This window comes from Macaca thibetana, chromosome 14 (genome assembly GCF_024542745.1).
Source record: "Macaca thibetana thibetana isolate TM-01 chromosome 14, ASM2454274v1, whole genome shotgun sequence".
Taxonomy (NCBI): domain Eukaryota; kingdom Metazoa; phylum Chordata; class Mammalia; order Primates; family Cercopithecidae; genus Macaca; species Macaca thibetana.
The window spans coordinates 119872595-119900564 of record NC_065591.1 but is presented as its reverse complement, the minus strand read 5'-3'; the positions used below and the strand labels follow the sequence as shown (position 1 = coordinate 119900564).

Sequence of the window (27970 nt, the reverse complement as noted above, 5' to 3'; positions counted from 1 at the left end):
AGTTTGGGGGTTGGGGATTGATCCTGCTAACCTGTGATGTACTCAAGCCTTTGGCTCTAGTGTGGTCGACATACACGCAGTACGAATTCATTGAGAATGAATGCTGAATGCCTTCTCAGCCCTTAGAGATTACTCATGGATTCTCTTTCCAAGATACTAAATCCCATTTTGCAGCTACTGAAATAATAACTTTAGTCATATTTTTTTGATCTCATGTTTAGACAAGGTCACAGTCAGGATAGACTCAGATACCAACTCAGTTAATGAGTATGCAGATTTCTTAGAAAAGGGGTTGAGATCATTGTGTCTTTGCATCCAAGATCCTTTTAGGCCAAGCATGACTTGAATATTGACCTCGTTGTTCATTCCCTATCTGTTCATTACAGAGGATGTGAAACCATATCAAGTTAATGGAGTCAACCCAACCTATCCAGAATCCCGCTATACCTCGGATTACTTCATTAGTAAGTTCATTTCTACTCCTTTATAGGAAACTAGGAAAAGACCCCTATCTCCGTCGATCTCAGGCTCCTTCATAGTAATTCTATCAAAAATAATATCTTCTTAGATGTAGACTCTTCCTTGTTACTTTCTTTTATTATTTTCCACAAAGCACCAAGTTTCAACCTATATACATGTTTCATTAACCTACCAAGTTCCTACACGCTAAGATCCTTCTCTGATACCTTCAACCTGAAAGTCATGCAGAGAGACTGCAACTGGAGCCCCTAAACTTTTGTTCTGATTTGGTACTGTTCACTATGATGGCCAAAAGAGGGTTGGGTTAGGAATTTGATCTTGGCCTTTGTTGTTTCCTTTTTACTAGTGGAGATGACAGCATTTCCTCTAAAATCCTTCTTTAAGAGTGTGCTATGCAGCTTCAAATTCTATTAGAGGAAATACAGCCTTCTCCTTTTTCGTGTAAGATACCCCACCATACTGAAAGATAGCCTGAGGGAAAGAATGGCTGTAGGCCTGTTGCACTAATGTAAGCTCTGAGATATAGGAGCATCTTATCTGATGGCTCTGCTTTTAAAGGGAATATTAAACAGGTTTTATTTTTTAATTTTATCTTTTTACGTGATTACAATTTTTATTCCAGTAACATAATGATGTTAACTACCCTGTGTCAAGAGCTTATTGTGTGGGGAATGTTGTGGGCATTTTACCTATATCCTCATTTCATCTTCATTGCAGTGCTCCAGGAAAGATCGCAATCTCCCCCATTTTATAGATGAGAATGTGAAGTCAGGAAGTCAATTATCTTGTCAAGGGCCATAGCTATTTAGTAGTGGACAAGGTTAAAAACCCAAGCCTTTCTGATTTAAAGTATTTTCCCTTTATTCTCTAAGGAGCTTGTTCCATGTCATACGGCCTCTGTAGGCGGTGAAAAACTGCTTTTTTAAAGTACAAATCTCTCCTCTCTTTAATTGCAAACCCTTTGTTTCCAGGCTATGGTATCGAGCATGCCCAGTGTGTTCCACCATCCGAGTTCTCAGAGCCCAGCTTCATCACAGAGTCCTATCAGACGCTCCATCCCATCAGCTCGGAAGAGCTCCTCTCCCTCAAGTATGAGAACGACTACCCCTCAGTCATTCTCCGGGACCCTCTCCAGACAGACACCTTGCAGAACGACTACTTTGCTATCAAACAAGAAGTCGTCACCCCAGACAACATGTGCATGGGGAGAGCCAGTCGTGGTAGGTCATACTTCTTCTCTAAAAGCTCTTGGGTTTACAAGAATTACCTGACTCTGTGAGTGTTTTCAGGTTCCATTTTTTTTTTCTCATTTATTAGACATGTAGATTCCTCAGTTTCAGCCTTCCCATCTTAGAGTGTCCAGATGCTAAGAACTTTCCATCGTGGTGTTTTAGCCAAGTCCATTATTGTGGCAAAGGCCATGGGGTCCACAGTGAAATCAGAATCAGGCAATCTAAGAAATTAAATGTCTTACTTGGGCAAAATGTTTCCCTCAGTTAATAACTCTGGTTGAATTTGGTCACTTTGAAAGGTATGCTCTATTTTCCTTGAGGAGGACATAATCAAATAAAAATGGTTCAAGTGACCACCCTGGAAAACCCTTGAGCTTAGCATGTGTCCTGGTGCTCCTCCCAGAGGACTCCTGGGTCTGACCGTAGATCCTGGCTTGGTACCTGGAATGACCTCTGCTGGCCAGCCTGGGATCTTAAGCCTCCTGTGACTTTTTTGGTTTGGGAAGACACAAGATGGTTAACCAACGGTTTGTTTGGAACCAGTCATCAGCAGTGTGGTGAAAGTGTGTATTTAGCTAGAGGACCAGGGAAGGAGGTGGCCAGGGGTTTCCAAAAGAAGGTAGTTTTGTTAACATGACTATTATAATAATGATAAAATGTTCACTGTCAGTGAAGAAAATGTTTCAAAATAGAGCTGGTTGTCATAGAGCAAAAAAGGTAAAATGCACCCAATCTTTAGGAACAGGACATAAACGCTCAGAGATACAACCTACCTAGTAAAGTGTCCAAATTGTTTTGTTTCTGAGAAAAATGCAGTCTATTGTAAGAAAGCTTTTGTCTATTTAGCAAGAGCTAGATGATTTCTAAAAAGGTGAAAAAGATGACTTTTCTGGTGGGTAAATGGGAAAGAATTATAAATGGGAAGAGGAACGGGAGAAAGCTGACAGGTGGGGCTTGGGTCGGATGGCAGGCTGGGGCTGGCCTATGAGTGATTTCTGCTCAGTGACTGACCGTATGTGGTACCTATTGTGAGGCTCTTGGAGGAGAGCCCAGTGGCACCTTTACTTTGAAGAATCGTGGGTCCTGCACAGTGTCATCTTCTTCGAGTATTCAGGCTCACACTTCCTCCCAGCAGGCCTAGGGATCACCAGCAAGCCCTGCAGAGGGAAAGTCCCTGCAAAATCAGAACCCCTAATCTTCCTTCTTAAGGCCCCAGGGTGTTTGTGTTTCAGACCGAAGGGGATGGGTGGGACCAGTCGGCCTTCCCCTTTCTGACTCTTTTTATTTTTGGGTGCGTGTCTATTTAAATACGTACACACGAGTGTGTGTATATGTGTTTCTCTTTTATCAGGGGGGTCACAGTATTAAAACGACTTTCTTCCTTGTGGGACTTTCTGTACATCTACACGGTGAGGCCAAGCCTGTGGGTTTGCGCTCGGCCATGTTGTAACTTTGGGTAGACCTCCCGTCACATTGTTTTGAAATTGCATCTGGCTTTGCATTTGTGTAATTGTCTCTTCTCCCTCTCCTTTCCTTCGTTCTTGGTTTTGGTCCCCGCCACCCCTCCAACCCCAAACTAATGACTATGGACCAAAAGTGACCCTTACAAACAGACATGAGGTATTTCTTTCTGGCTCCACTCTTCTTCCCTCCCTCCAAGTTCAGGCCACAAAAACTTGAGGGGAAGACCATTTTGTGCAGGGCTGTTTTCTGCGTGTTAGAAGTGCTGCAAACAGGGCCTATGCAGAGGGCCAATTGAATCTGAGATGCTGTGATTGGTCTAGACCGAAAGCGTTACTGTTAACCGATTGTTATTTATACGAATCATAGTACAGTGTTCACAGGCTGCATTACAGCATACAGAGTGCTTCTATGCCCCACTTATGTGGGCCCTAAGGACTGTCTTTGTACTAGTCTGCTCAGTGGGTGGCTGGGTGCTGTCCCATCTTCTGTATTGAGTGCTCTGAGGTCTGTTCAGTGGAGTCAGATAGCTTTGGAAGGAGTTTGCCGAGGCCCTTCTCAGAAAGTCTGGCTGGTGGACAGTTTAGAGAACACAGGTTTCCCTGCATGAGCACCGCAGCATAACTGAGTGTCTAATCCAGTTGGATTCTACCCATTTTTGGAGAAAATACCCGTAAATGAAGGTTCCCAGCACCAGGGTTGTGAAATCGAGCTAAAATGAAAGCTGCCTACTGCTGTAAACCACAACTCTCAACAGGGTTGCATTTGCCTCATGTTTGGGGGGTTGCCAGAGACTGGTTCTGGCTTGGTTTAGCCCCCTTGCTTATTGGGAGTCCTTGGAAACTCTACTATCTTGCTTGTGAAAATTGTGATCTCCTTCTTCTCCAAGTATAAAATTGGCTGATAGAGATGGAATCATTTCAGAGAGACTTTAGCATAAATACTATCAACTTGGTGGGGTGTTGATGAAAATATAAATTCTCCTTCTTAGGCTTTTGGTATGTTTGTCTCAAAGAGAAAATAAATGGCCATGAAGATCAGTAGCTGGTATGAACAAATACCTTTTTATGAGATGCCACAAAATTTCCTGTTCTGCTAAAACAAGGCTTTGACATTCTGGTTGTAGGCTGTTTCATTGAATCATTTAGTGTAAATTTCTTGAGAGAAAATTAGATTATTTCTAAAAAGGTGAAAAAGATGACTTTCTGCTGGGTAAATGGGGAAGAATTATAAAGAAATATGTATTCATTTTTAATAAGAATGAAGAGGTGCCCTTTTGATAGTGGACTGGGTGGGCCAGGCTGATAACTCCATGAAGCTCTTCAGTTTACTTTCCCGAGATAACCCTCCTGTGAATGGATGAGTGGAGGAAGGAATGAGATGAAACGGATGACACCACCTTTCTGTTTAAAGCAGCTCTGGAGGGGTCAGGAAGTAGAGAAAACCCACAGCAGTGGATTTTACAGAAAGTACACACTCAGCCAAATGCCTTTTATCCGGATCTTTAAACAATGTTGGGAGCAACATCTTTTCCTATATACTTACTTTAGGTTTGGGCATCTGTTCATGTTTGATTTTTATTGTTTTAAGCAATCTCCACTGTCATGGAGAGGAAAATACACTGGGAGCACACTAATATGAAATTGTATGAGTCAGCCTTATTCTGGGATTTGAAATTTATAGATCAATCACCTCTGAACAATTAAGAGTTGATTTACGGATATTTCTGTGTAAATATTTGTCACATCCCTTTGCCTTTTGGCCTGTGCTGAATTGAGGTGACCATCTAGTCTCCCATGATTTAACTTAGGTTACTTGAAAAGTATCTGAAAGTTGCATATAAAAACCATTCCTGTGAGCCTTTTTAGCTCTTAGATGCATTTGTTTTCCTCTAAAACATTTTTTTTTTTTTTTTTTGCTAGCCTCCTTTTTAGTGGCATTTTTACCAATGGAAATTTCTCCAGGAGCTATTGTGCAATCATAGCAGCTGTTTATAACCTGGTTTGGGAAATTAATGAACTTGCATGATCTTGTGGTCAGTTAAGAATGCCTTAAGCAACTCACACAGTAAAGGATTTCTGACACTACTGTGGACCTTAACTCTTTAATAAACCATTTAAGTATTGCCTATACTTTTCCAATGAAGTTTAAATTTCAATACATAATTTTACTTGGAGAGGATAAAGAATATGGTTTTCTGTTTAGAAGAGTAATAGTGTGTGTGATATTTTAAAATCTCTTGGGAAAAGCATCTTATACCATCTTACTCTATTTGAAAAGGCATAGGGTCAGTTCATGTATTTTATGTTAAAATAGTATTTGGGAAAAATGCTAAGAAAATAGCACTTTAGTTCCAAGGTCAGAAAAGGGTAATCTGCTCTTAGTCTAATGGGATTCTTTTTTCTTATGACCAAAATATTTTCCAAACTGGGCCTTTTGAAATCATCTCATTGGCTTGAGTTGGAGTGCGGAATTCAGCCTGACATTGCTCCGATTTCTTCATTTATTCACTGGGCCTACAACATCAGCCAGAAATCGTATCATAACATGTGTGATCCTCAGCTTCTAGATTTCTGGCTTTAGAACTCTTGAGGACCCAAGCATTACTCTGACAGATGTGAGCAGCGTTTGACTCTGACTCTCTGTACTTGGAGTTCTCAAACCAGGCAGCAGAGTGGCCGTGGACCCTCAGATGGTGGCCTGGTGCAGCCCCTTTCCCCAGAGTAAACCCATGACCCCTGAAGCTTCCGTTCCCACTCGCCTCTCCCTTCTTCTGTCCCTCCTGCAGATCTGATTAGCAATCTGTCCTCCATAAGAGGGTTTTTACAGTTTTTTTTTTCCCACTCCCTCCTCCCCTGTCCTCTTCCTACCTCCTCCTTTACCTCCAGGTAAACTCGGGGGCCAGGACTCTTTTGAAAGCATAGAGAGCTACGATAGTTGTGATCGCCTCACCCAGTCCTGGAGCAGCCAGTCATCTTTCAACAGCCTGCAGCGTGTTCCCTCCTATGACAGCTTCGACTCAGAGGACTATCCGGCTGCCCTGCCCAACCACAAGCCCAAGGGCACCTTCAAGGACTATGTGCGGGACCGTGCTGACCTCAACAAGGACAAGCCTGTCATTCCTGCTGCTGCCCTAGCTGGCTACACAGGTAGGCGCCCTCCCGCTGCTGAGGCCAACTCCGTCTGCACGTTTCTGTGGGTGGGATCCTTCCTGGAAGGCACTGTGCACCTCTGACCAGAGACAACGACAGACTCCCTTTTGCAGGGCAGCGGGGAGAAGTCTCTCTAAGAATTCTTTAGTCTCTCCAGCCACTCTGCTTGTGAATAGCCATTGATTTTTGGAAGCAAATAGTATCATTCTCTTCAAAGGGATCATTTCCAAGAATGGTAGGAAACTTATATTTTGGTGTTTTTCCATGTCTGGGGGAAGGGAACTGTGATGATTTGGTGTTCCTGGAAACTCTATCTAGTGGCCTGGCATCAGGGGATTTTTCCTGGTCTGCTCCTGGGAGGTCTTTCTCAATACAAAATCAGCAGTAGCATCTCTCAAAGGCACAACTGAATGGCCTCCACACTGCACTCTTCTGCAGCACCGTTCTCCTTAGGCCAGCTGTTCAAATGTGGGAGCAGTGTCCTCAGTGACACTGTGCCCTGTCCACATCCATCCCGGCCTATAGAGAAGACCCCTTCTCTCACTCGACTTTATCAGCAGTTTTCTTCCAGGAGCGAAAGCTGTAGTTATGACAGTGATGAGTGAAGAAAGGCCATAAAGAAAGGAAGATGTAGGTTGAGAGCTTGAGCTTTGACTGAGACTCTGGTAGTAGAGCAAAACAATTCTTTCTTCAAATGGGTTGTAGCACATCATGCTGCTTTACCAGAAAAACATGTGGAGAGTATAGCTGAGAAATAGCCAAGGAGTATTAATGTGTTAATCATCAGATCTCTCTAGTGTTTTCTAAAAATTAGAAAGTGTACCGTGAGTAGAGCTTATTTTAAAGTAGCTTTGATTACTCAGATGTGGTCTAGGCCTTTATTCTCTTATAATTCTCTCCACTCTGGATGCGTTTTCATGTAGGGACCCTTTGTGTGGATGATGACAAACAGCAAGATCTGTGTTTCTATTGAGGTGTCTGTCTCATCTTTAGAGTATGCTGAATCCTCATTTTTGCATTCAGGGAAGCCTTAGGTCTTTTACGAAGAAAACCAGTGACCTTTGAAAACAACTCAAATGCTTGAAAACTTACTCCCCCTTCAGAGATCAGGAGTGTCTCTCTTATGTTGCATTCCACATAGCTCCCAGTGCAGTTCATTGCATGAGTAGTGCTCAGGAATTATGTCTACATGTTGGGGTAGCAACAAGGTCAAGGCCAGGAATGGAACTCAAAGGCCCTTACTTTATTCTTTCTACAATACCCCGGTGGTCTTGCTTGAACATGGCTAGCATGTAGGAACTTACTACTTTTCAAGGGAGTCCTTTCCCATCTCTGGAAGGAGATTATTAGGAAGTATATTCATTTCCATTAGAAACATCTGGGGTGAGGAAAAGTATATTAAGTCACTCTCAGGATGTACAAGAGTGCCAGCTCATGCAGTTATACTTGTTAGGGGTTAAAGAACTAGACTGCAGTTGAATATAGTGATAAAGGAAGGGAGACGTGCTGCTTAATTGGGAAGAGAAAGGAAAGGCAGAGGTAGCTCTAAAATGACTTTGTGGCCTTGTGAGGTAGACTTTATCTCTAACTGCCAGTGCTTGCTTCTGTTTTTGTGGTGCAGGGGAAACTATGCTGTAGGTCTGAGTTATGTCTGGATAGATTGATAGTTGCCTGCCCACCCTCTCCTCTGCCCGCCCTTCCTTCCTTCCTTCCTTCCTTCCTTCCTTCCTTCCTTCCTTCCTTCCTTCCTTCCTTCCTTCCTTCCCTCCCTCCTTCCTTCCCTCCCTCCTTCCTTCCCTCCGTCCCTCCTTCCTTCCTTTCCTCCCTCCCTCCTTCCTCCCTCCCTCCCTTCTTCCTTCCTTTCCTCCCTCCCTCCTTCCTCCCTCCGTCCCTTCTTCCTTCCTTTCCTCCCTTCCTCCCTCCCTCCCTTCTTCCTTCCTTTCCTCCCTTCCTCCCTCCCTCCCTTCTTCCTTCCTTTCTTCCCTTCCTCCCTCCCTCCTTCCTCCCTCCCTCCTTTTCTTTCCTTCCTTCCTTCCTCCCTCCCTTCTTCCTTCCTTCCCTCCCTCCCTCCCTTCTTCCTTCCTTTCTTCCCTTCCTCCCTCCCTCCCTCCTTCCCTCCCTCCCTCCTTTTCTTTCCTTCCTTCCTTCCTCCCTCCCTCCCTCCCTCCCTCCTTCCCTCCCTCCTTCCCTCCCTCCTTCCCTCCCTCCCTTCTTTCCTTCTTTTCTCTCTCTCTCTCCCTTTCTCTCTTTCTTCAGACATGGGATAAGGGAGTAAAACATTTAGTGAGTAGAAGAAAAGAGGTAGTGATTATCACTTAAAAGTCTCAAAGACTGAAGTAATCATTTTAATGAAAAAAACATTTTTGAAGCATCTTGCCATTTAATTCTTTCTCCTTGACCATTGCAATTTCACTTTTTTATACTGTCTCATGTGGTGGCGAGAATAATAGTCCAGAAAACAGAAGTCCTCTGTGTTTCCTCCCAACTCTAACACACTGTGTGGTTTTAGGCAAATTTACCTTGTTACCGTTTTCTACTTTTAGTGAAGTAGAAGTGTTCATTCTTGTCTCGGTGGCAGGAAATCTGTGAAAATGTAATTGAATTAAATCAACTAATTAAATAAATGAATGCTGGACATTGTGCTAGACATAGAGGGAAAAACCCTCAATTATAACAATTCAATTATTTCAGCAAATGTCTGAGCGTATATTGAGTGCAGAAAAGCGAATATGAGGGCTCACTGTCTCCTTGAATTCAAGATATTTTAAAAATCCTTAGACTTGAACTGGATTCTCCTATTACTGTGGTCTGAATGAAAGTTGGGATTTGTTAGGTACGTGAGGAGCAACCCACATTTTAGTGTTTATTTTTTTCCTTTAGTGGATACCTGGTGAACACCTCCTGCCTGTACTGCAGACTCATCCTATGAGGGTGATCTCACACCCTCATGGTGCCCCCGCCAGCCTCATTTAAGATGCATCCTAGGGAATAGGGAAGCGGATGAAATGTGCCCATACAGCCTCGTCCACCACCTGAGGCAGTCACTAGAGTGCCTATAAATGGGTGTCTAGCTTTATGCAGACATGTTAAGAGGAGCTGAAATTTGCCACAGTACTATGGACAGCAGAAATCATTGTATACACTTGTTGGCAATACATTTTATTGCTTGTAAAAGTTACACTTACTTGCTCAGGTTCTGCTCAACTTTTCCGTATGTTCCCTTAAAATTTGATTGCTCCAGAGTATGTTTGGCCACACAGTAGGGGTACACATAGCTCCACGTCACTGTTACTTGGCCTGAACTAAAGGGTGCATGCTTAGATTCTCCAAGCTGGGAAGAGAATCCATCTTCCTGCCGTTGCACCAGGAGTCTGGGTCTTTGTCCATGTCATCTCCAGAGGAATACATTTTACTTCCTGATACGATGTCTTTCTTACTGCACTGTAAGTGTGGAAATCAGTTAGAAACTGAATTTTCACATTCTCTTGCACAGCTACATTCTTCCTCCAAAGATAAGAAAATTGCATCAACCTTCGCTGGGCTCCCATAGCAACTTGTTAAATTAGGTCAAGATGCGGGGGCAGATAACATGGCTTGAAAGCCTGCTTGTTAGCTGAGTTAAGAATACATCAAATGCAATGTTGGCTTCCGCCAAAATGTACCTCCTTACCTTACTGTGAACTGTTTACGGTTATCAAACTGATACCATCAGAAAGCTCCATTTTCTTTTGTTCGAAGATACATTATGAACCCCTTCTAATTACAACACGGTCCTAGAGAACTAGCCCAATGTTTTCTAAGACATTTTGTAGACCTAGGCAAAACGCTTTCCAAGTCCTTGAAAAACATAGGCATCTCTTCTTCCTCTTGCTTTTCCGTTTCAGTAGGTATAGAATAATATAGTAGGTTGTCACAGAGTAGTGTCTCTTCCTCTCAACCCCTCTAGTCCCATTTCATAGATGATGAAACTGAGGCACAAAAAAATGACTTATTCAAGGCCATGTATGTAACTGCATTCTGCACAGAGGTAGCTTCTGAATTGAATCTTAAGCACCAAATGTCTCACCTGAATAGAAAATCTTTTCTTCATATTAGAGAATGAGAGTACTCCTTGGTTATTGCAGTTGCCTGCCTAGACTGATTAGGACCTTGTCTGCCTCTTGTCACTAATGAACACTATGTGTATGTGGGTTAGGGGTATGTGGGAGGGAGGAGAGCTGGCCTTGGCTTCCGTCCAGAATTATTGACCTATAAATCACCTTTATTGAACTTCATTCCAGATTGTCAGACATAGCCACAGATAAGGAGTCCTATCACTTCTGTAGCTGTTTTGGAGCAGGTCTGGTGGTAATGCCCTTATCAATGTCTAGGTGTGTTCTCAGTCTTTGATTTGCAATTATGAATGAAGTGGTTTTCTTGTTTTCTAGGAGCCTGAAAAAGGCTAAACCCAAAGCCATTCATTAACCATAATGAAATTATGTTTTATAGTGTTACACAGATTTATAAGTAGGCAGTCCTTCAGTTTCCTTAAGGCTAAATTTGGGACTATCTGGAATTCAACCTCCAAGTTTTTTTGTGTCACACACACACACACACACACACACACACACACACACAAGGTACTAGTCTTGCAGAAAAAGAAGCCCGGTACATTCTCCTCTAGGTCCTCTCAAATTGATTCTGCCCTGAAATAAATCCTCTTCTTGTCATTTCATAGATGACTTTAGAGCCAGTCTAAAGTCACACAATAAGAAAGTCCCAGGGCCAAGTCCAGAACCTTAGGGTTCTGGCTCTTAGTTGAGTTTTAGGGTTCAGTAACCCAAAACTACTGCTAAAACATGTTTTTGAAGATAAACAACTTTACTGCAAAAGGAAGTGCTTCAAAGCCCTTCAATTCAGAATGAAACCTGAGATTTGGCAGCATTAGCTGAAATCACAGTTTTCTGAAGGAAAGCTCGATTGCAAAATAATCTCAACGTATTCAGGTACAGACAACAACTGAGGAAACTTTTAGTATGAGCCTAAGTTAGTGATAAGGAAAGAATAAAAGCAGGTTACTAGTGCAGTGTGAACTTGTGCTGTGGGCATGTTGATTAGGAACAGTGTAGAGCCTTTTAATTTGGGGGATTACTGGAGCCAAGCTCTGGAATCCAAAGTCTCTCCATGTAAATGCTGTCGCGTGAGACAGTGTAAACTGGCTCAAGTCAGGCCCCGAGAAGGCAGGGCGCTTCACTGAGGTCTGCAGGCCAGGCAAAGCCGCGACTGGCTTCCAGGCTTGCTGAAGCCATCACAGTCTCAATGTAGAGCATCCTCGGGCAACCCCTGGTTGGATAAGAGGAAAAGAGCTTGGGAATGAGAAGGGCGGAAACAAAGTGTCTTCCCTCTGTTGCTCAGAGGCTGCTGTAATTAACCAGTTGCAGGAAACTGGCAGCCCCCTCAGCTTCAATAGAGCCTTCATGTCAGCCAGCAGCTGAGACGCTGGCAGGGATTCCATTCACTGTGCTGGGTTGAGCTGTGGATCCTAAAGGGGTGCCTGGCATGGACCTGTGGATCTCCGTGGAGCAGTAGACTCACATGCTGCTCAGTTATGTGATTGATGGGAAAGTACTTTGGAGCATCGAGGAGGAGAATTCGCGGGAAGATTTGAACTGGTTGGGAGGCAAAGCTCTTTTCTATTGCCTGTGAGTAATTTCACTGTTTCTGCCTCCTAACTAATTAGTTTTGCATGAATTTTTCTTAATCATCTGCTACCAGTAGAAAAAGATCACGTGGTAAAAGGATTCGTCCTTACTATGAACTTTTTTTTTTTTCCTAAATGTCTTTTTAAAAATGTGGAAAGTGGTGATTCCCTATTTCTGTCGTGGCTTTTGAAGATTGCAACTGGCTGAACTACCTTAGTGTCTTGCTTCAGCTGTGGTAATACCTTGCAAGCAGTCTTTGGACACAAGAGATCTATTCATCCTGTACAATATGTCTCCAACCCTGGTGCCGTTGACAACTCTCTGAGGCCTAGAGGTGCCTGGATTTTGGATACCAGAAGACTCACAGGCTGACCCCTCTGTTCTGGGTGTAGCCCACTGCCTGTTTTAGGGGAGGAGTCTCTGAGCCTCAGATTTTTGGGGTCACTGTTTCTTTAATAAAGTCTCACTACAAATAATGGAATTGGGTGGTGACTGTTCTGGAATTCCACTCCGTCTCCAGTTTGAAGCTCCACCTTTGGAGGAAGCAAAATGTTTCCATTGAGCAGAATGCAGCCAGCATGCTGCTGAGGCATCCACACCAGTCTTCACTGCCTTTAAACAACAGGCCTCGGAAACTCCCCATCACCTCTGTTGGGAAAGGCCCTGCCAGGTGTCCCAGATGACCCTGCTTTTGCCCCCTTGGCACTTCTTTCTTTTCCTTGAATGGCCTCCCCTGCTGCAGAGAGTAAGCAGCTGCCGCTCCGTGTAGAGGCTCATTCAAGAGAAGCTCTGCCCCTCCTGTCCTCCCAAAGTGACTTGCATGTGACACCTGCAGGTTGGAGCGCTCCTCCGCACCCCGCCAGTCACTTGGGAATGCCTGCAGGTGGAAGTCCAGGTTAAACACAAGAAAGGGTGGTCATCCCATGAGGTTTTACCAGGGGCAACATTCAGGGGCTACCCCTGTAGAATTCAGAGCATGGAGTCAGACCCTGCCAACGAGCAGCTGTGTAACCTTTGGCAAGCTAACATCTCTGTATCTGTTTTCTCATCTGCAAAATGGCAGTAATAATAGTTTCTATACCATAGGCTTGTTGTGAGAACTAATGAATTAGTTTATGGAGAGCACCTGGAGCAGTGCTGGGTGTACGGAAAGCTAGGCTCTACGTGCTGGCTGTCACCTCCATCCATAGTATTCTCCAAACCTTTTATTTTTCCAGTATAATTCTAAGTTCCTTGAGGCCAGGGAACAACGCATTTTACTTACAGAATTGCAGTAATTGCTGGCAGTGTCACGGGGCATAGCAGGTATTTAATAATAGATTAGGTCTCTTCATTTCTTTAGCTCAATCCCGGATCTATTAAGTTCCTACTGTGTGCTTAGACTCCTTCATCTACACTGACTTTTTAAATCCTTCACCAAATATCACGAGGAAGTTTCTGTTATGCCCACTGTGTAAATGAGGGCATTGAGATTTTTGTTTTTCTTTTTAGAGGAGGAGGTCTAGCCCAATGTCACACAGCAAACGACAAATAAGATGACTTTCAGGGTTTTCACAATGTCAGAAAATATTCAAAATCCTGTGTTAGTCTGAGTGTGCCGGAAAGCAGGTGCCAAGACATGAGTAGATGTGCAAGGCGTTTACGGAAGGAGCATTTCTGAAGGAAAAAAAGGGAGGAGGCAGCGAAGAGGAGGCAGGGGAACCTTCAGACCATGCTGCAGGTCTGGAAGGAGGAGGTTTGGGTAGAAAGAGCCCTCAACTGTAGCTCTGTTCCAAGAAAACTTTGACTGGGCCCAGGGGATCCTTGTGTCAACGTTGTCTGCTGGAGGAGCTCTGTGTCTCCCAGAAGTGGACCTGTATGCCCTCACCATGCTCTGTCCCTGGCTGGAGCAGCCCCCAGGAATGGTGGTGCTGGTGTGGACATGGTAGAGCCAGTCAGTAATGTTCCTTGAAGCAGGAGATCTGAGTAGACAGCCACAGGGACCTGACCTATAAACATGGCTTGTTGAGACCAGCACAGCTTTTCCATGTGGCAGGACTCAAGACCATGTGTCCTGGCACTCTCAGTGGCCCGTGATGGGCTTCTGAGCTCAAGGCATGTTGTTGACTGTAACTCCCCAAACTGTATTGTCTTTTGTGTGACTCACCTCTCCCTGAGAGATAATGAGAGTGAAAGTTCTCCTAGAGTGATTGAATGTGAAAGTTTAAACTCTGAAACAAGGATGGGACTTGCTTTGTTGGAGATGCTGTCAGGGCACAGGTCTGTGGAGGTGTTTGACATTCAGAGCCGAGGCGGTGGAGTTTCTTATGGAGGCCTCTCAAGGCTAGGCTCTCTGTTCGTTCTTCTTTAAAGGCGTAGGTAGGACACTTTCAGCTCATCACATTATGGTGAAACAAAAAGTATTTGTTCTGCTACCTCTATGCTGTTGTTAATATTGTGTTTTGCTGTTCAGCACACACTGGCTACATTTGAGGAGTGTTCAGAGATTATATGCTGGATAAACGCTTACAAAATTCGGTGTGCAAATGATCCCTTAGGATCTAGTTCAACTACCTTCCAAGAATTCTAATACGCCTGACTAGTGATTTCTCTCATTCTTGACATGCAGGGAAAACTTAACCCCTAGGATAAAATAAATTCCAGAGATCAAGTTGAAAATCCTACTGAGAAAAGACTATAGTCTTCAGACTTCTAAAGTTCTGTTTTCTAACCCTGATCAGTGAACATACCTTTCTTTCTTCTCGTTACCTACATACTTAGGAAGATTTTTCTTTGTACATTTATAGTGGCTGGAAAAACCATTTCTTTGGTTTATAACAAAGTTCTTATCCCCTTCCCCCAAATCCAAACCTAACGCATCTCTGGTGACTTCTTAAAAGAACTGGTTACCTAGAAGACATCAGGAGGAAAGAGCTATAAAGAAACCCACTTCCTGACTTGAGCTTCACTGGCTCACTGTCCAAGTTTGTGTCTGAGTGTTAGCTTGAATGTGTTAGACAGAGTTATTGGTGGGTTTAGAAGAAAGGTGGTTGCATTTGAATAGAGACTGCCCCTTTAAGAGAGGAACAGTCCCCTTTCTCCTGCCGCCGCCCCCACACATGTGTACTTGAGCACTTGCAGGTGTGCAGAGCCAGAGCAAAAACAAAGGTCTTTCCCTCATACCCTAAAAATGCGTAACTGTCTTGTTCTCAGACGCAAGTCAGACTGGCCAAATGAGCCTCGCTTAACCCTGTTCCAGGTGAGAGGACTCCACTGGCCAGTTGCCAGCCACCTGGCCTTACTGTCAAGCCTGTCTTGGGCACTGATGACTGGACAAGAGGTTCTGCTTGAACCCCAGTTAATGCTGGTGGGACCCGTCTCTTTGGGCCCAAACTATTGACATTTGTGGGGAACGGTGCTGAACTTGCTCTGGGTGAGCTCTGTATAATAATTAGGTGACGAATACTTGGTGAGGGACATGAATGACTAAGGAAAAAGGTGCATCGGGAAAAGAGGATCTAAGTCCATCTGTGGCCAAGATTTCCCTAAACCGTATATGCCTGTGATACTTTCACTTGCAAAGCAGTTTGCATCTGCTATCTCTTTTTGTGCATATGTACTTTTAACATAGGAACAAGGATTTCAGAGTCTTTCCTAACTTAAAAAAGTCCTAAATGGTTATTCTCATTTAAAATATTAAAAATTTTTAGATTTGTATACTTTAACTTTTTTTTCCTTAACCTCCAACTTTCTACTTGTTCAAAGTCGCCATACAAAAGGCCAATTTAATCGTTGGAAGTCTAATAAGATTTTTTCTAGTGCTTTTACATTTTTTTTAAATGCATCTTTTTTCCCTCCTGTCTTTTACTGAAAATTGTTTTTAAAAATATATTTTCTGTTGTTTCATTCTTCTTTGTAATTCCATTATTGTATATTCAGTTGCTCCTTAATTGTTCACCTCTTTTAGTCTCTTTCTCTCTCTCTCTCTCTCTCTCTCTATATATATATATGTATATATGTAGATTTTTGTAATAAGGACTTAATTTACATTTTTATAAAGTAAAGAGAAGCAGAGATTACTATTTCCATTTTAGGGAAGGAAAAAGTAAAGCCCAGAGAGATTAAATGAGTTGCATAAGATTGCAGGGTGATTCAGGGAAGAACTGATATGGAAGCCTTGTACCCTTAACTCCCTACCCGGGGCTTTCCCACAGGCATCATATATTTTAATTTTATAGGATGCTGTCATCACTCAGTACTCCACTGCCTGACATGTAAAATGGCTTTTATTTTTAATGTTTTTGACACTCTTCCTTCTTTCGTTTTTGATCTAACATGCAAGAGACATGAACTCGGCACTCAAAGACTGGTTTTAATTGATTTGAGAGCTGTTTTCTTACTCTTTTTCATGGTTAGATACTGGCTATCTCAGCAACAAATACAAGTTTATAAAGTTGTTGTTCATCATTGTGTTCAGCAAGTATGCTTTCCAAACACCTGTCAGAATGTTCTTTGTTGTTAGAGTTGAATTACTGGAAGTTATATTCCCAATCACTGCCCTTGAGTTACTAGCCACTGATACAGGAACATGTTTATAGAATATATTGACACACAGTGAGTCTTTAAACCAAGGCCGTATTGGCCAGTTATAGAATGTGTTATACATGGAGTGTGTTAGAGATGAGATAAGATTGGGTCAGGGTGGGGCAAAGAAAATGTACAACTCAGAAGAAATGAGAGGCATAGAACGCAGCCAAAATATCAAGCACTCCTGACCCTTACTCTTCTTCAAATAATTTCCCCAGTGCCTTGATTGCCAGTCAGTCCAGCAGTAGAGTTTCTTGAGTTCCTCATCCTCAGGCAACAAGACTTTGTGCAGCTTCAGGTTGAGCTTGGGCCAGAGGGCAAGAAACTGTCCGGATATTTTCTGTTTTGTCCTCAAACTTAATGGAAATCAGGAGATTTGGGGACCTTTCTGAATGGTGATTTAGAAGAGGATTGACAGAAAGGGGGGGTGATGCTTGGAATGGGGAGTCATCCACCCCACCCTCAGAGGTGCGTCCTCCTGTGGTAGCATGAAAGGCAGCTTGATACACTTGTGAACAGATGGGTCATTTCTGGATTCGAATGTTCTGTTTTTGCCATCATCGTTTGGCTGTGGGTAGAGACACCTGGCTGGAAGGGAGGGGCCAGCCAGGCCTGTTCCTCTGTTTTAGGGCCACCTGCCAGATGTGTGCTATCAGGGCAGAGTCAGCCCTATTGCAAGGGTGACCAACCATGAGAGTTTCATAGGTTAAAATAAATGTGGTGTCCTGCCCACACCGAGGTATTTGATTTGACTTTTAGAACAGAGCTAAAGGGATTAGCTTCTTAAAGTAGCAAATTAACTCCCAAAGGACAGGTGGTCGTTTTCATTTTTGGGAACACGTTGATGAAATGCAGCTTGAGGGTCACCCATATTATTTGGCCCCAAATATAGTTTAATAGAGAGAAGCCATTTGAGCGGCCTTTCTAATCCTTACGCCTTTCTTCAGAGGAGGTTTGTTTCAGTAATGTAATTTACAAAATCTTTACTGAGTACCTGCTGAAGATAAGCTATCATACCTGGCTTTGAGGATATATGGCTCAATAAGATACAGTCTGTGTTCTCAAGGAGAACATGTCAAATGACACAGGAGTCATTCAACAGCAAATAATTTTTTGTTTGTTGGTGTTTGTTGGTGAGGCGCAGTTCTAGGCTTTGGGTTGAAGCAGTGAAAAAACAAAGTCCTTGTCCTTAGAGCGTATATTCTAGTGATGGGAGAAATGGACAGAGACCAAACCATTGGGGTGGTCTTGGTGTGAGCCATGTACAATGCAGACATGAGGAGACTGCCTGGGAAGTGCCCACCCAGCGTTGACCTCCATCTGTTTGGAAGAAAGCTCCTGTGTTCGCCTCTCAGCAGAGCACAGGTGACAAGAGTGAGAACTTGTGGTTGAAATGGAAATGAGGAAGGAGTAGAAGGAAAAAGTGAAGTTCAACCTGACCCTCTTCACTTGCTGTGAGGATGTCCTTGTCACAGGCTCTCAGACCTGGAAAATGAGAAGAATGATACTGACAGATTGGCAAATGGAAGGGATTGCCATCAAGAGCATGTTACTAACGCATTGTCCTAGCCCACTGATATATATGTATTTATACTGCTCAGTTCTTAGCCTCAGGGCAAGGGACCAGAATAGCAGGGGATTTTTAATAACCAGCTCCTCGTTGAGACAGATAATGGGCCTTGCGGCTCCCAGACAAGGAAATATGACCCAAATGAGCAGGAATTTACTTGAAGCTTTACGTTTTTTAAAAAAGTGAGATTGTTGCCTTAGATTTGAGGAGCCTTGGGGGTCCCCTTAGGGGGTGAACATCCTTGGTGTGATTTGCTTTGTGGGCTTGGGAGCTCTCCAAGTTCCCACCTGGTATTTCTTCTTCTGAGCTTGTACCATGTTCTTCAAATCAGGCCTGTCAGTGTGTAGTAAGAACTGTCCTCTTCTCCAGAGGCTGAGAAGAACAAAGTAGTAGAAGGAAATTCCCCTGCAGCCGCCTGAGAGGGAGGGTGGAGAGGGAGCAGACGGCAGGGGGTGTGGAGGCTCCGTGCCATGGGAGATGGGTGTGTGGAGTGTGTGTGTGGTGCTCTCCCGCCCGCATGGTTCTGGAAAGAGACCTCCTTCTAACAGGGACCCCTCTGTTGTTGTGGCTCAGAGCTTCGACTTGAGAAGCATACTTTCCCAGTGATGCCACTGGATTCCTGATGTGTGACACTCCCGGGCAGCATCGTGAAGGGTGCTGTTGACTGCCTTGGAGATCCCAGACAGGGATACCATTGTGAGTCACATTGAACATGTGAGCTCCCCTTCCCATGACTGGCGCTATTCTTAGTACCGTTTTCTGCTCTGGGGGACAAAGGTCACTGGGACCACAGTCCATTTGGGTAGGTGGAAGGGGCTGGGCACAGGGACGAGGGGGAGTTGCAGGGGGAATGGAGGAAGAGGCTTTACAAGGTTAGGATATAAACTTGGAGCAAGGGCAAGGGATGGGGCCCTGGAGCCCTGTGGGGTTGGGCAGACCTCTGCTAAGCAGCACAGAATCACCTTCTAGAAGAGTCGTAACTGGGAGTGCTGGACTCATTCATTGTCTACACCAGTTTTGGGTGTAAGAACTTCTGATGGGCCTGGATGTGGGTGTCGCTGGCGGATCTGTGTAGCCAGTGTGCCTTCCAACCCCAGAGCTGCCTCTAAGCTTTGGGTTTCCAAGTGGCCCCGAAGTCCCCTCCCAGACCTGAAGTGAGGGTGATGACTTGCTGTGGAAACAGGCTCCTGTGTTAGCCTATCCATTGGCCCAGCCAGGACCTGAGCCCACCCCGGCCCAGTGTTTCTGGCTGGAAGAACATTTCCATGTCTTTCCTAGTTCTCTTGCTCCCCACAACAAAAAGGCAGTTTAGGAGTCAGCCAAAAGGTGCTGGAGAGGAAGCTTCAGCGGCCATCATGAGCTCCTCTCACTTGGTACCAAAATGTGGGCTTTCTGAGGGGTGAGCCCTGTGTGTACAGGTTAGGCCGGAGTTTGCCTGTGGGGTTTCTCTGCAGGAATCGGGGGAAGGAGCCTGGAACGGACATCTCTGTTATGTTGACTGTCCTATTGTGAAGCCAATGGGAGAGAATTCTTCCCATTCATATTCCCATTATTTCTTTAGGTATCTGCTTTTCCTGTCTATCCTCCCTCTTTTCTTGGGTGTAAACAGAAAAAAAGAGTTAGAGAGCTCTGCACCTAGGACTTGGGCTTCTAGGGCCTGAATTTAATTTTTTTTCATTCCTTTAGAACAAAGGAAAAGTCACAATGAGGACAAAAGTCCTCCGGCGAGTACTCACTCTGTCCCAGACTCACTGGGTCCTATACGCTGACATCACAGAGAAAGGGCAGGGCGGGGCATCTACAGCATATGACTGCTTGACATTTCAATTTGGAAAATGCACTGGTAGAAAAGGAAAACTAACCATTCCGTCAGAGGTTCTTCCTCTGGGAGCTGGTGCAAACCACGGGAATCAAAGGTCCCCTCTCTGCATTGTGACTACCAAGTCCCAAGGGCAGGAGACTGCAGTGCGCTCCTGGGCCCTGTTTTCCAGCATGGGCAGATGTGCTGACTGCTCCCCGCCAAAGACTCATCTGGCGGAAGGATCTCGATCTTTCCATCCTTTTCCTCGGCTTGGTGTCATGAGACCCTGTGCCCCAGAGAGATTTCAGATAGTGGAAGAGAGGCTAAGGTGAACACCGGGAAGAAGAAACAATGAAGTAACATAACATAACGGCTGCCACAAGAGGATGCTGGAAACATCACCTGTGGAGGTGCAGGCGGTGGCGGGGGCTGGCACAGCCACTCGTGGTCAGATGACTGGGAGAACCGCTGGCTATCCCATGTCCTGCAACTGCTATGAGAAGTCGGGGAGAGAGTTTTTAAAGTCAGGTCCCCTTATCCCTTGCAACATTGCACTTAGTCAGGCAGTTTAGGTGCCAGGCCTTTGGCCCCGTCATGTCCAGGGGGACAACGGTAGCATTGAGATGAAGAATCTGGGGCCAGGCTGCCTGGGTTCCAGTCCTGGCTGCTCCACTGCTGATCTAAATGGCCTCGCAGTGTGTCAGTTTTCTCTGCTGTGAAGTGGTAGAAACAAATAGCACAACAGTTGCATCCACCCCACAGAATTATTGTGGGGAATGAAGGAAACGAGTGCAGGGTGTCACAGTGTCTGCAGCGCAGTAGGTGCCCCATCAGTCATAGTACTCCTTCGTTTTTCTCGGTCAGGATCTAAAGCAAACCCCTCTCCTCCGAGGCTTCTTTTACATAGCTTTGGGGTAGGTGGGTTTCCTTCATGTCTCTCTTCAGTCTCTAGAGTTATTGTGAGTTTCTCCAAGAAACCTATGCTGTGACCACGGCTCTGGCAGCTGCATTTCTGGAGAGCGATTTACTGTTTTACCTCTTTGTGTCTGTTAGGATGGCTTCTCAGTGGGTTCCTCTGAGAATGTCACGGTTAGTTTTGTGAACCCAGGCAGAGAATGAGTAGCTCACGCCTTTAGGCAACTCCCAAGAAACCTGCAAATGTCCCTGAGTTGAATACAAAATGGTTTTTACTGAACGAAAGTAGAAACAGAGGAAGCTAGGGCTTTACCAGTGCAGCCCTCTGGGCTGTTGTTCGAATGTTCCTTTATTTTGTAGGCATTCACTGAGTCATTTTATTCTGGAATACATGTAAGGTATTTCTTGCAAGATGGTTTTAAAGAGCTAATGGTCCATTCTCAGAAAGAGGAGGTAGAGCTATTCCATGTTTTCATATTCAGCGTGGCAAGTGCTGAGGAGGAGCCTTGGAAACCACCATTAGGAAGTTGTTACTGGAAGAGGACTTCCTTTGGCTGTGCGATGATAGCGCGCGTCAGTAGCTGTTTCTTTACTTCACTGGAGGTTGCCCTGGTCCTTTGAGTCTAAAGGCCTGGGTACTAGACCCAGCACCATCATTTCGCTAACTGTGGCTCGGAGCAAAGTCACAGTACTTTGCTGAGCACCTTTTCCGCGCCAACAGAAAGGAAGCCGAAAGACCGCTTGTGCTTCTCCTGACAGCAGAGGGTTGGGTGCGGATTTTAGGAGCAAGCACAATGATGCATGTGAACATGTCTTGTACAAATACGAGATTCCACAAGACATTACCCTTATAGATTATGAAGTCAATTTCTTTTTTAGATTGAGGGGGAACCTAAAGTTTGTTTCCTGTTAAATCTCAGTTTACTTTGGATCAGACAAATTTGCAACTCCGGTGAAAAATTAGAGCCTTAGTGAGCAGAGCTTTCCTGGATGAGCTGGAGCTTCCTGGGCTATCTCCAGAGATGTGGACTGGTTCTTTCCCAGTCCCGCTCTGCCCAGTTTATGTTATAAGGGACAGTGTAGACATGTAACAAGCAACACGGACTTTTGAACCCCTATTTGTCTCTCCACCTACACCTATAAATTAAGAATCCCTGGTGACATTGTCATTTCAAATGAGAAAGTTATCCTGAATGGAAATCGGTGTGAATATAAACCTTTTAGCATAGAATAAATTGACTGTCAGGGTATTGATGGCTAAGACAGAAAAGTGTGTGTGTGTGTGTGTGTGTGCACGCACGCGTGCGCATGTGTAATTTAGAATATACTGAACCTATGTAGAATTTCTGAGGCAGTCCCCATCTGACCTCTGAGGATTTCCTGGGTGGAAAGTTAATCCCTCAAATAGTAATGATGCTTTTTTTTTTTTTTTTTTTTTTAGTTTGGGTGCTTTCCTGTAAGTGGACTGGAAGGGAGGGTGGTGGCAGTGGAGAGAAATATTATGACTGAGCAGATATTTAACATCTATTTCCTTGTGAGAGGGCCCGAAGATAGTGACCCTTCTTCCTCACAAATCAGGGGCCACAGGCTGCCTACCAGAGAGCAGTGCTTAAGAGCCATAACTTCTGCTCAGAAGTGGCAAAGACGTTCATTCCTTCGTTAATATGTTTCTTACTTCTGAAGGCAAAAATAACGACTTAGTTTTTGAAGGTGTAAAAGATGATGCTACCTTAGAATACCCCAGAGGATAGGCACAGTATTCTCTTTCTAGAATTTGCTTAGCAATAAAAATGAACCAATCCTTAAGTTAATCAAAATAAGGCACTTGACACATTTTCTTCCATGCTTTTGTTTTATAGGGAGGCCTTTGTCTTTTCTATCTGTTAGAGCTCATAACACTTCCTCTGACATGTGCACTATCTGTTGCCTTCATTTTCTCCTGGCTGGATGGGCTGAGAGAAGAGGGATGTGGGAGTGCCGTGTGTGTGGGGATCAGCTGCGTGGAGTGCTGAGTATCTGGTGTAATGATTCACAATGGCTTGTGTTTCTAGGCAGTGGACCAATCCAGCTGTGGCAGTTTCTTCTGGAATTACTCACTGATAAATCCTGTCAGTCTTTTATCAGCTGGACAGGAGATGGCTGGGAATTCAAACTTTCTGACCCAGATGAGGTAAGGAAGGAGGGGCTTGCGAGTACTGTGCTGAGGAAGGATGAGAGAGAACCCCCTGGAAGGGGTGGTGTGGACCTGTATGACATTTTCCAGGACTGCGATTCCCAGCTCTGCCACTTGCCACTCCCGGAGCGAGCTAGGTAGCCTGTCTGAGCCCCAGTTTCATTATTTGGAAAATAGAGAAAATATCTACGTTACCCATTTGTCTTACAGGATTAGCTGATAGGAGGCACTAATGTGCCGGGCAGTAGGTCGGTTATCACCCACAGAGCTGCCTCCTGCGACTTAGCCTCTTCCTAGCCCCGTGGCTCTGTGAGTGTGAAAGGGGCTAGACAGTTCAAGAGGCCTTGGGAGATTGGCTCATTAGTTTCTTATTTCATTACACACATGCTTATGGAGTAGTGGTTCTGTGCCATGCCCAATTCTGAGGATAAAAAACAGTGAAGAAGAGAGACGACATCTTTGTTCTGGCAGACATGAGAAAATATTTGTGCCCTGGTATGGAAAGAAGCACTTCCTGTTGATGAAAGACAGCTCAGCTCCTCCACTTCACACTTGCCTGTTAGATTTCATGCTTGCAAAGCAAGGAGATTTTACTAATAATATGGGGAAAGAGGAGAGTGTATAGTGTGGCTTTTCATTTATTTTTTAAAGTCAAATATTTAATCCTATTCCACAGAAGTTCAGGGTCACTCTGTTTTCATCAACTTAAAGAATCACTGTGACTCCCATCCCCGCCCAACCCATGAAAAATGGAATTCAGAAGCGACAGGCCAGAAAAATATTTTCTATATGTACATGAATCTCAAATCATCTTACTGGAGCATCATGGGTCACCGTGAATGGGTATAGCATAGGCATACAAACATATATATTTGGTCTATCTTGTAGATTTTTGCCTACTCCTCTTTTATTTTTCTTTTTAAATTTCAGGTGGCCAGGAGATGGGGAAAGAGGAAAAACAAACCTAAGATGAATTATGAGAAACTGAGCCGTGGCCTACGCTACTATTACGACAAAAACATCATCCACAAGACAGCGGGGAAACGCTACGTGTACCGCTTTGTGTGTGACCTGCAGAGCCTGCTGGGGTACACCCCTGAGGAGCTGCACGCCATGCTGGACGTCAAGCCAGATGCCGATGAGTGATGGCACTGAAGGGGCTGGGGAAACCCTGCTGAGACCTTCCAAGGACAGCCGTGTTGGTTGGACTCTGAATTTTTTATTGTTATTCTATTTTTTATTTTCCAGAACTCATTTTTTACCTTCAGGGGTGGGAGCTAAGTCAGTTGCAGCTGTAATCAATTGTGTGCAGTTGGAAAAGGAAAGCCAGGACTTGTGGGGTGGGTGGGACCAGAAATTCTTGAGCAGATTTTCAGGAGAGGGAGAAGGGTCTTCTCAGAAGCTGGAAGGCTGTGGCTTAAGAGAGAAAGAAGACTAATGTGTCCAATCATTTAAAAAAATCACCCATGAAAAAGTGTCTTGAGTTGTGGACCCATTAGCAAGAGACATTGTCACATCAGAACTCATGAAACTGATGTAAGGCAATTAATTTGCTTTTGTTTTTAGGTCTGGGAGGGCAAAAAAGAGGTGGGTGGGATGAAACACGTTTTGGGGGGGGATGCACTAAAAGCTGAGAACTATTTACCTATCACTCTAGTTTTGAAACAAAGATGGACTTCAGTGGGGAGGGGCCAAAACCATTGTTGTGTTACAATTTATTTTATTAAATTTTGTGCCAGTATTTTTTTTTCTTAAAAATCGTCTTAAGCTCTAAGGTGGTCTCAGTATTGCAATATCATGTAAGTTTGTTTTTATTTGCCGGCTGAGGATTCTGTCACAGTGAAAGAAAACTGTTTATATAGACCCCATTGGAAAAGCAAAACGCTCTCACTGAGATCAGGGATCCCAAATTCATGGGACTTATATAAGAAGGACAATTAATGCTGATTTGGGTACAGGGGAATTATGTGTGTGAATGTCATCTACAATTAAGAAAATATTAGTACATCCCTTTACTTACTTGTTATTAGTGGATTCTCGGGGTTTGGACTTAATGTTGAGCTAAGAAGCATTAAGTCTTTGAACTGAATGTATTTTGCATCCCTGGTTTTGGACCACAGTAAACGTAGGAGCACTGTTGAAGTCATGGAAAGGAGATCGAAGGAGGAAGATTGACTTGGTTCTTTCTTAGTCCTATATCTGTAGCATAGATGACTTGGAATAAAAGCTGTATGCATGGGCATTACCCCTCAGGTCTTAAGAAATAAGTCCTGAACGCATGTCGTTCCAAACTAACACTCTGTAATTTTTCTTTTATGTCTTATTTTCCAAGAATCATCCATTTTTTGCACCCCTCACCCCCAACTCTGTTATTCAGTAGAGAGAAATGTATGGCTTTCTGATTGGTGAGTGAAAGAGTAACTTGAGACATGACCTAAGTTGAAGAGTTTAGACTTGCTGAGGTTTAGAAGTGATGGCAATGAAGAGAGCATTTCAATAAAATGTGACTTGGCTGTCTTTGGAAGAGAAGTGCAAGGCTTTCCTTTGAATAATTTAAATTAGTCCGGTAGGATGTCAGGTGAGACTGTGTATGCAAAATGAATGGCACAGGTGATGCTAGGGCCTCATACTTGGGTCTGATGTCTTGGCACAGGGTAAGTAAAGGTTAATTCCAGAAGAGAGGAATGACTTGAAGGCAAAGGAAACAAAGGAAGGCGGTTCGGTGAAGAGAATAAGGTTGTCCATGAGATTTGAATAGATTTTTAGTTTCCCCAATGTTTAAATGCAAACATAGTCAAGCAAGGTAGTCATCTTTCTGCTGGTTGTGAGGGGGAATCTGAAAATGGAGTTTTGGGGGAAAAGTCAACATCTAACTCGTGAGGAAAAGTGCCTAATACAATTAGAACCTCCCTCACTCTGTAGTTGCCCCGTTGAAAGGACGAGGAGGAGGGGTGGTGTTTTTGGACTTCCGTGAGAGAAGGAAAGACATATTTCAGGTAAGCTTCTCAGGGCTGGCCCTTTTTGGGATTTGGATGAGAAATTGGAAGTACTAACTACTTTCTAGTGTATCTTTAAGAAAATTGATTGTTGTTTACTCCCAGATCCTCTTGCAGACGCAGAATTATCAGGAACATAGCTCTGTGATTCATGAGTGTACCCATACTGATGAATTGGAGCATCCATGTGGAAAGCGAAGGCAGAATTATCCCAGCTGTGTTATTTTGATCTTTTGGATGCAGGTGCCTTAATGAAGCTCTCAAAATATTTTAGGAGCTGCTCAGGGAGTGTTGGGTGGAACTGTTTGGACTACATTGTTTTCTCTTAGATTATGTGATTTTTGTTGGGCACTGGCAAAAGGTGTGTGTGAATGTGTGCATGTGTGTGAATGGTGTGTGTGTGTGTGTGTGTGTGTGTGTGTGTTTGCAGACATGCAAAACTGCAGCTGAAATAATACCTGAGATTTCTAGGTAAGTCTTTCCACATTTCAATAATGGGTAAGAGTAGAACCAAGGCCGGGTATCAATTATTGCTTGCTGTTTGCAACCAGGCATAAAATCACTTTCTCAAAGCATCCACCGTTCCTCTTAAATTTATGTTGGAAGCTCTCCTTCTGTGAGTGTAACTCCTGCAGTTCCTCTAGCAGATAAGATATAAGAAAGTGCCTCCTAGTGCTCCTCCGCCCGCTTGTTTGCTAAAATTCCCTTTCTCTCTAGGTCCACCATTTTCAGGATTTGTAGATAGTGTATTAATTAAGACAGCTTTGTCGATCTGGCCAGATGTTTTTTCTCCTTTGTCCAAAGGCCAGAGACCATCCCAGGAAGAGTGGTGGGTGGTTTATACACTGGAAATGTTGCGTTTATGCTTTTTAAAAACACATGTTAACTTCAGAGGAAGGATGGGCAAATCTGGTCTAGCTGGGTGAAACCCTTATTTTCCCAGAGATGCCTTAGCCTTTGTCGGTTTTGGCTTTAGGGTTCAGAGTCACTTTTGTTCCCTTCTTCATTCTGGGGAGGGACTTCCCTACATAGAGCCCTGATTTTGTGGCTGTGGGGATCGGAGGTAGCATTCAAAGATCAGATGTGCTTTTCCTCACTTTGGAGATGAACACTCTGGGTTTTAGAGCATTAACCTGCCTAACCTTCATGGTGAGAAATACACCTTCTCTCTTCTAGTCATGCTGTGCATGCCGCTTACTCTGTTGGGGTCTATATAAATTTGTTGAACTCTTACCTACATTCCAAAGAAGTTTCAAGGAACCATAAATATATGTATACATATGCATATATAAAATGTATATATTAAAATAAAATTATCAGGAATACTGCCTCAGTTATTGAACTTTTTTTTAAGAATACTTTTTTTTTTAAGCTGAGAAGTATAGGGATGAAAAAGATGTTATATTGTGTTTGACTATTTTCCAACTTGTATTTTCATATAATTTATATTTTTTAAAAGCTGAAAATTTAGAAGCAAAATGAAAAAAAGGAAAAGCAGGTGCTTTTTAAAAATCAGAACTGAGGTAGCTTAGAGATGTAGCGATGTAAGTGTCGATGTTTTTTTTTTTTTTTAAATGCAAAAAAATTCTTATGGCGGAGTTTTTTGTTTGTTTATTTTAGTAGCTGATGCTGGCACATCATTTTGCTGGAGAGTTTTTTATATACTGTAGCCTGATTTCATATTGTATTTTAAACTGTGTGAAATTAAAAACAAAGAATTTCATTCATAATGCTGTGGCTTTGGCTTGATTCTTTCTTGTCTGGATCATGTATTAAAGCAGAACAAATCAACCAACCAGAGGCAAGCACAGAGGGATGCAGTTTAGTCTTTCTGATCTCACTAGCTCAGGACCATTGGTGATAAAGATTTCCTAATAAGGTGAGAACTATAATAGGAATATAGGGAAGTCATCAAACATCCCAAACATTGAATATATTTTGTC

At 43.7% G+C, this 27970-nt stretch overlaps 1 protein-coding gene across 3 annotated transcripts in view; it reads left to right on the top strand.

The window, feature by feature from the left end:
- Positions 1–27757, top strand: part of ETS1 (ETS proto-oncogene 1, transcription factor) — a 127936-nt gene extending 100179 nt beyond the window's left edge. For all 3 annotated transcript variants that reach the window (XM_050759281.1, XM_050759282.1, XM_050759283.1), the window contains 5 exons: positions 387–464; positions 1452–1700; positions 6062–6322; positions 22910–23028; positions 23962–27757. In XM_050759281.1, coding sequence (XP_050615238.1) covers positions 387–464; positions 1452–1700; positions 6062–6322; positions 22910–23028; positions 23962–24177 — 923 coding nt within the window. In that variant the 3' untranslated portion in view covers positions 24178–27757. The remainder of the gene's footprint in view (positions 1–386; positions 465–1451; positions 1701–6061; positions 6323–22909; positions 23029–23961) is intronic.
- Positions 27758–27970: the final 213 nt, after the last annotated feature.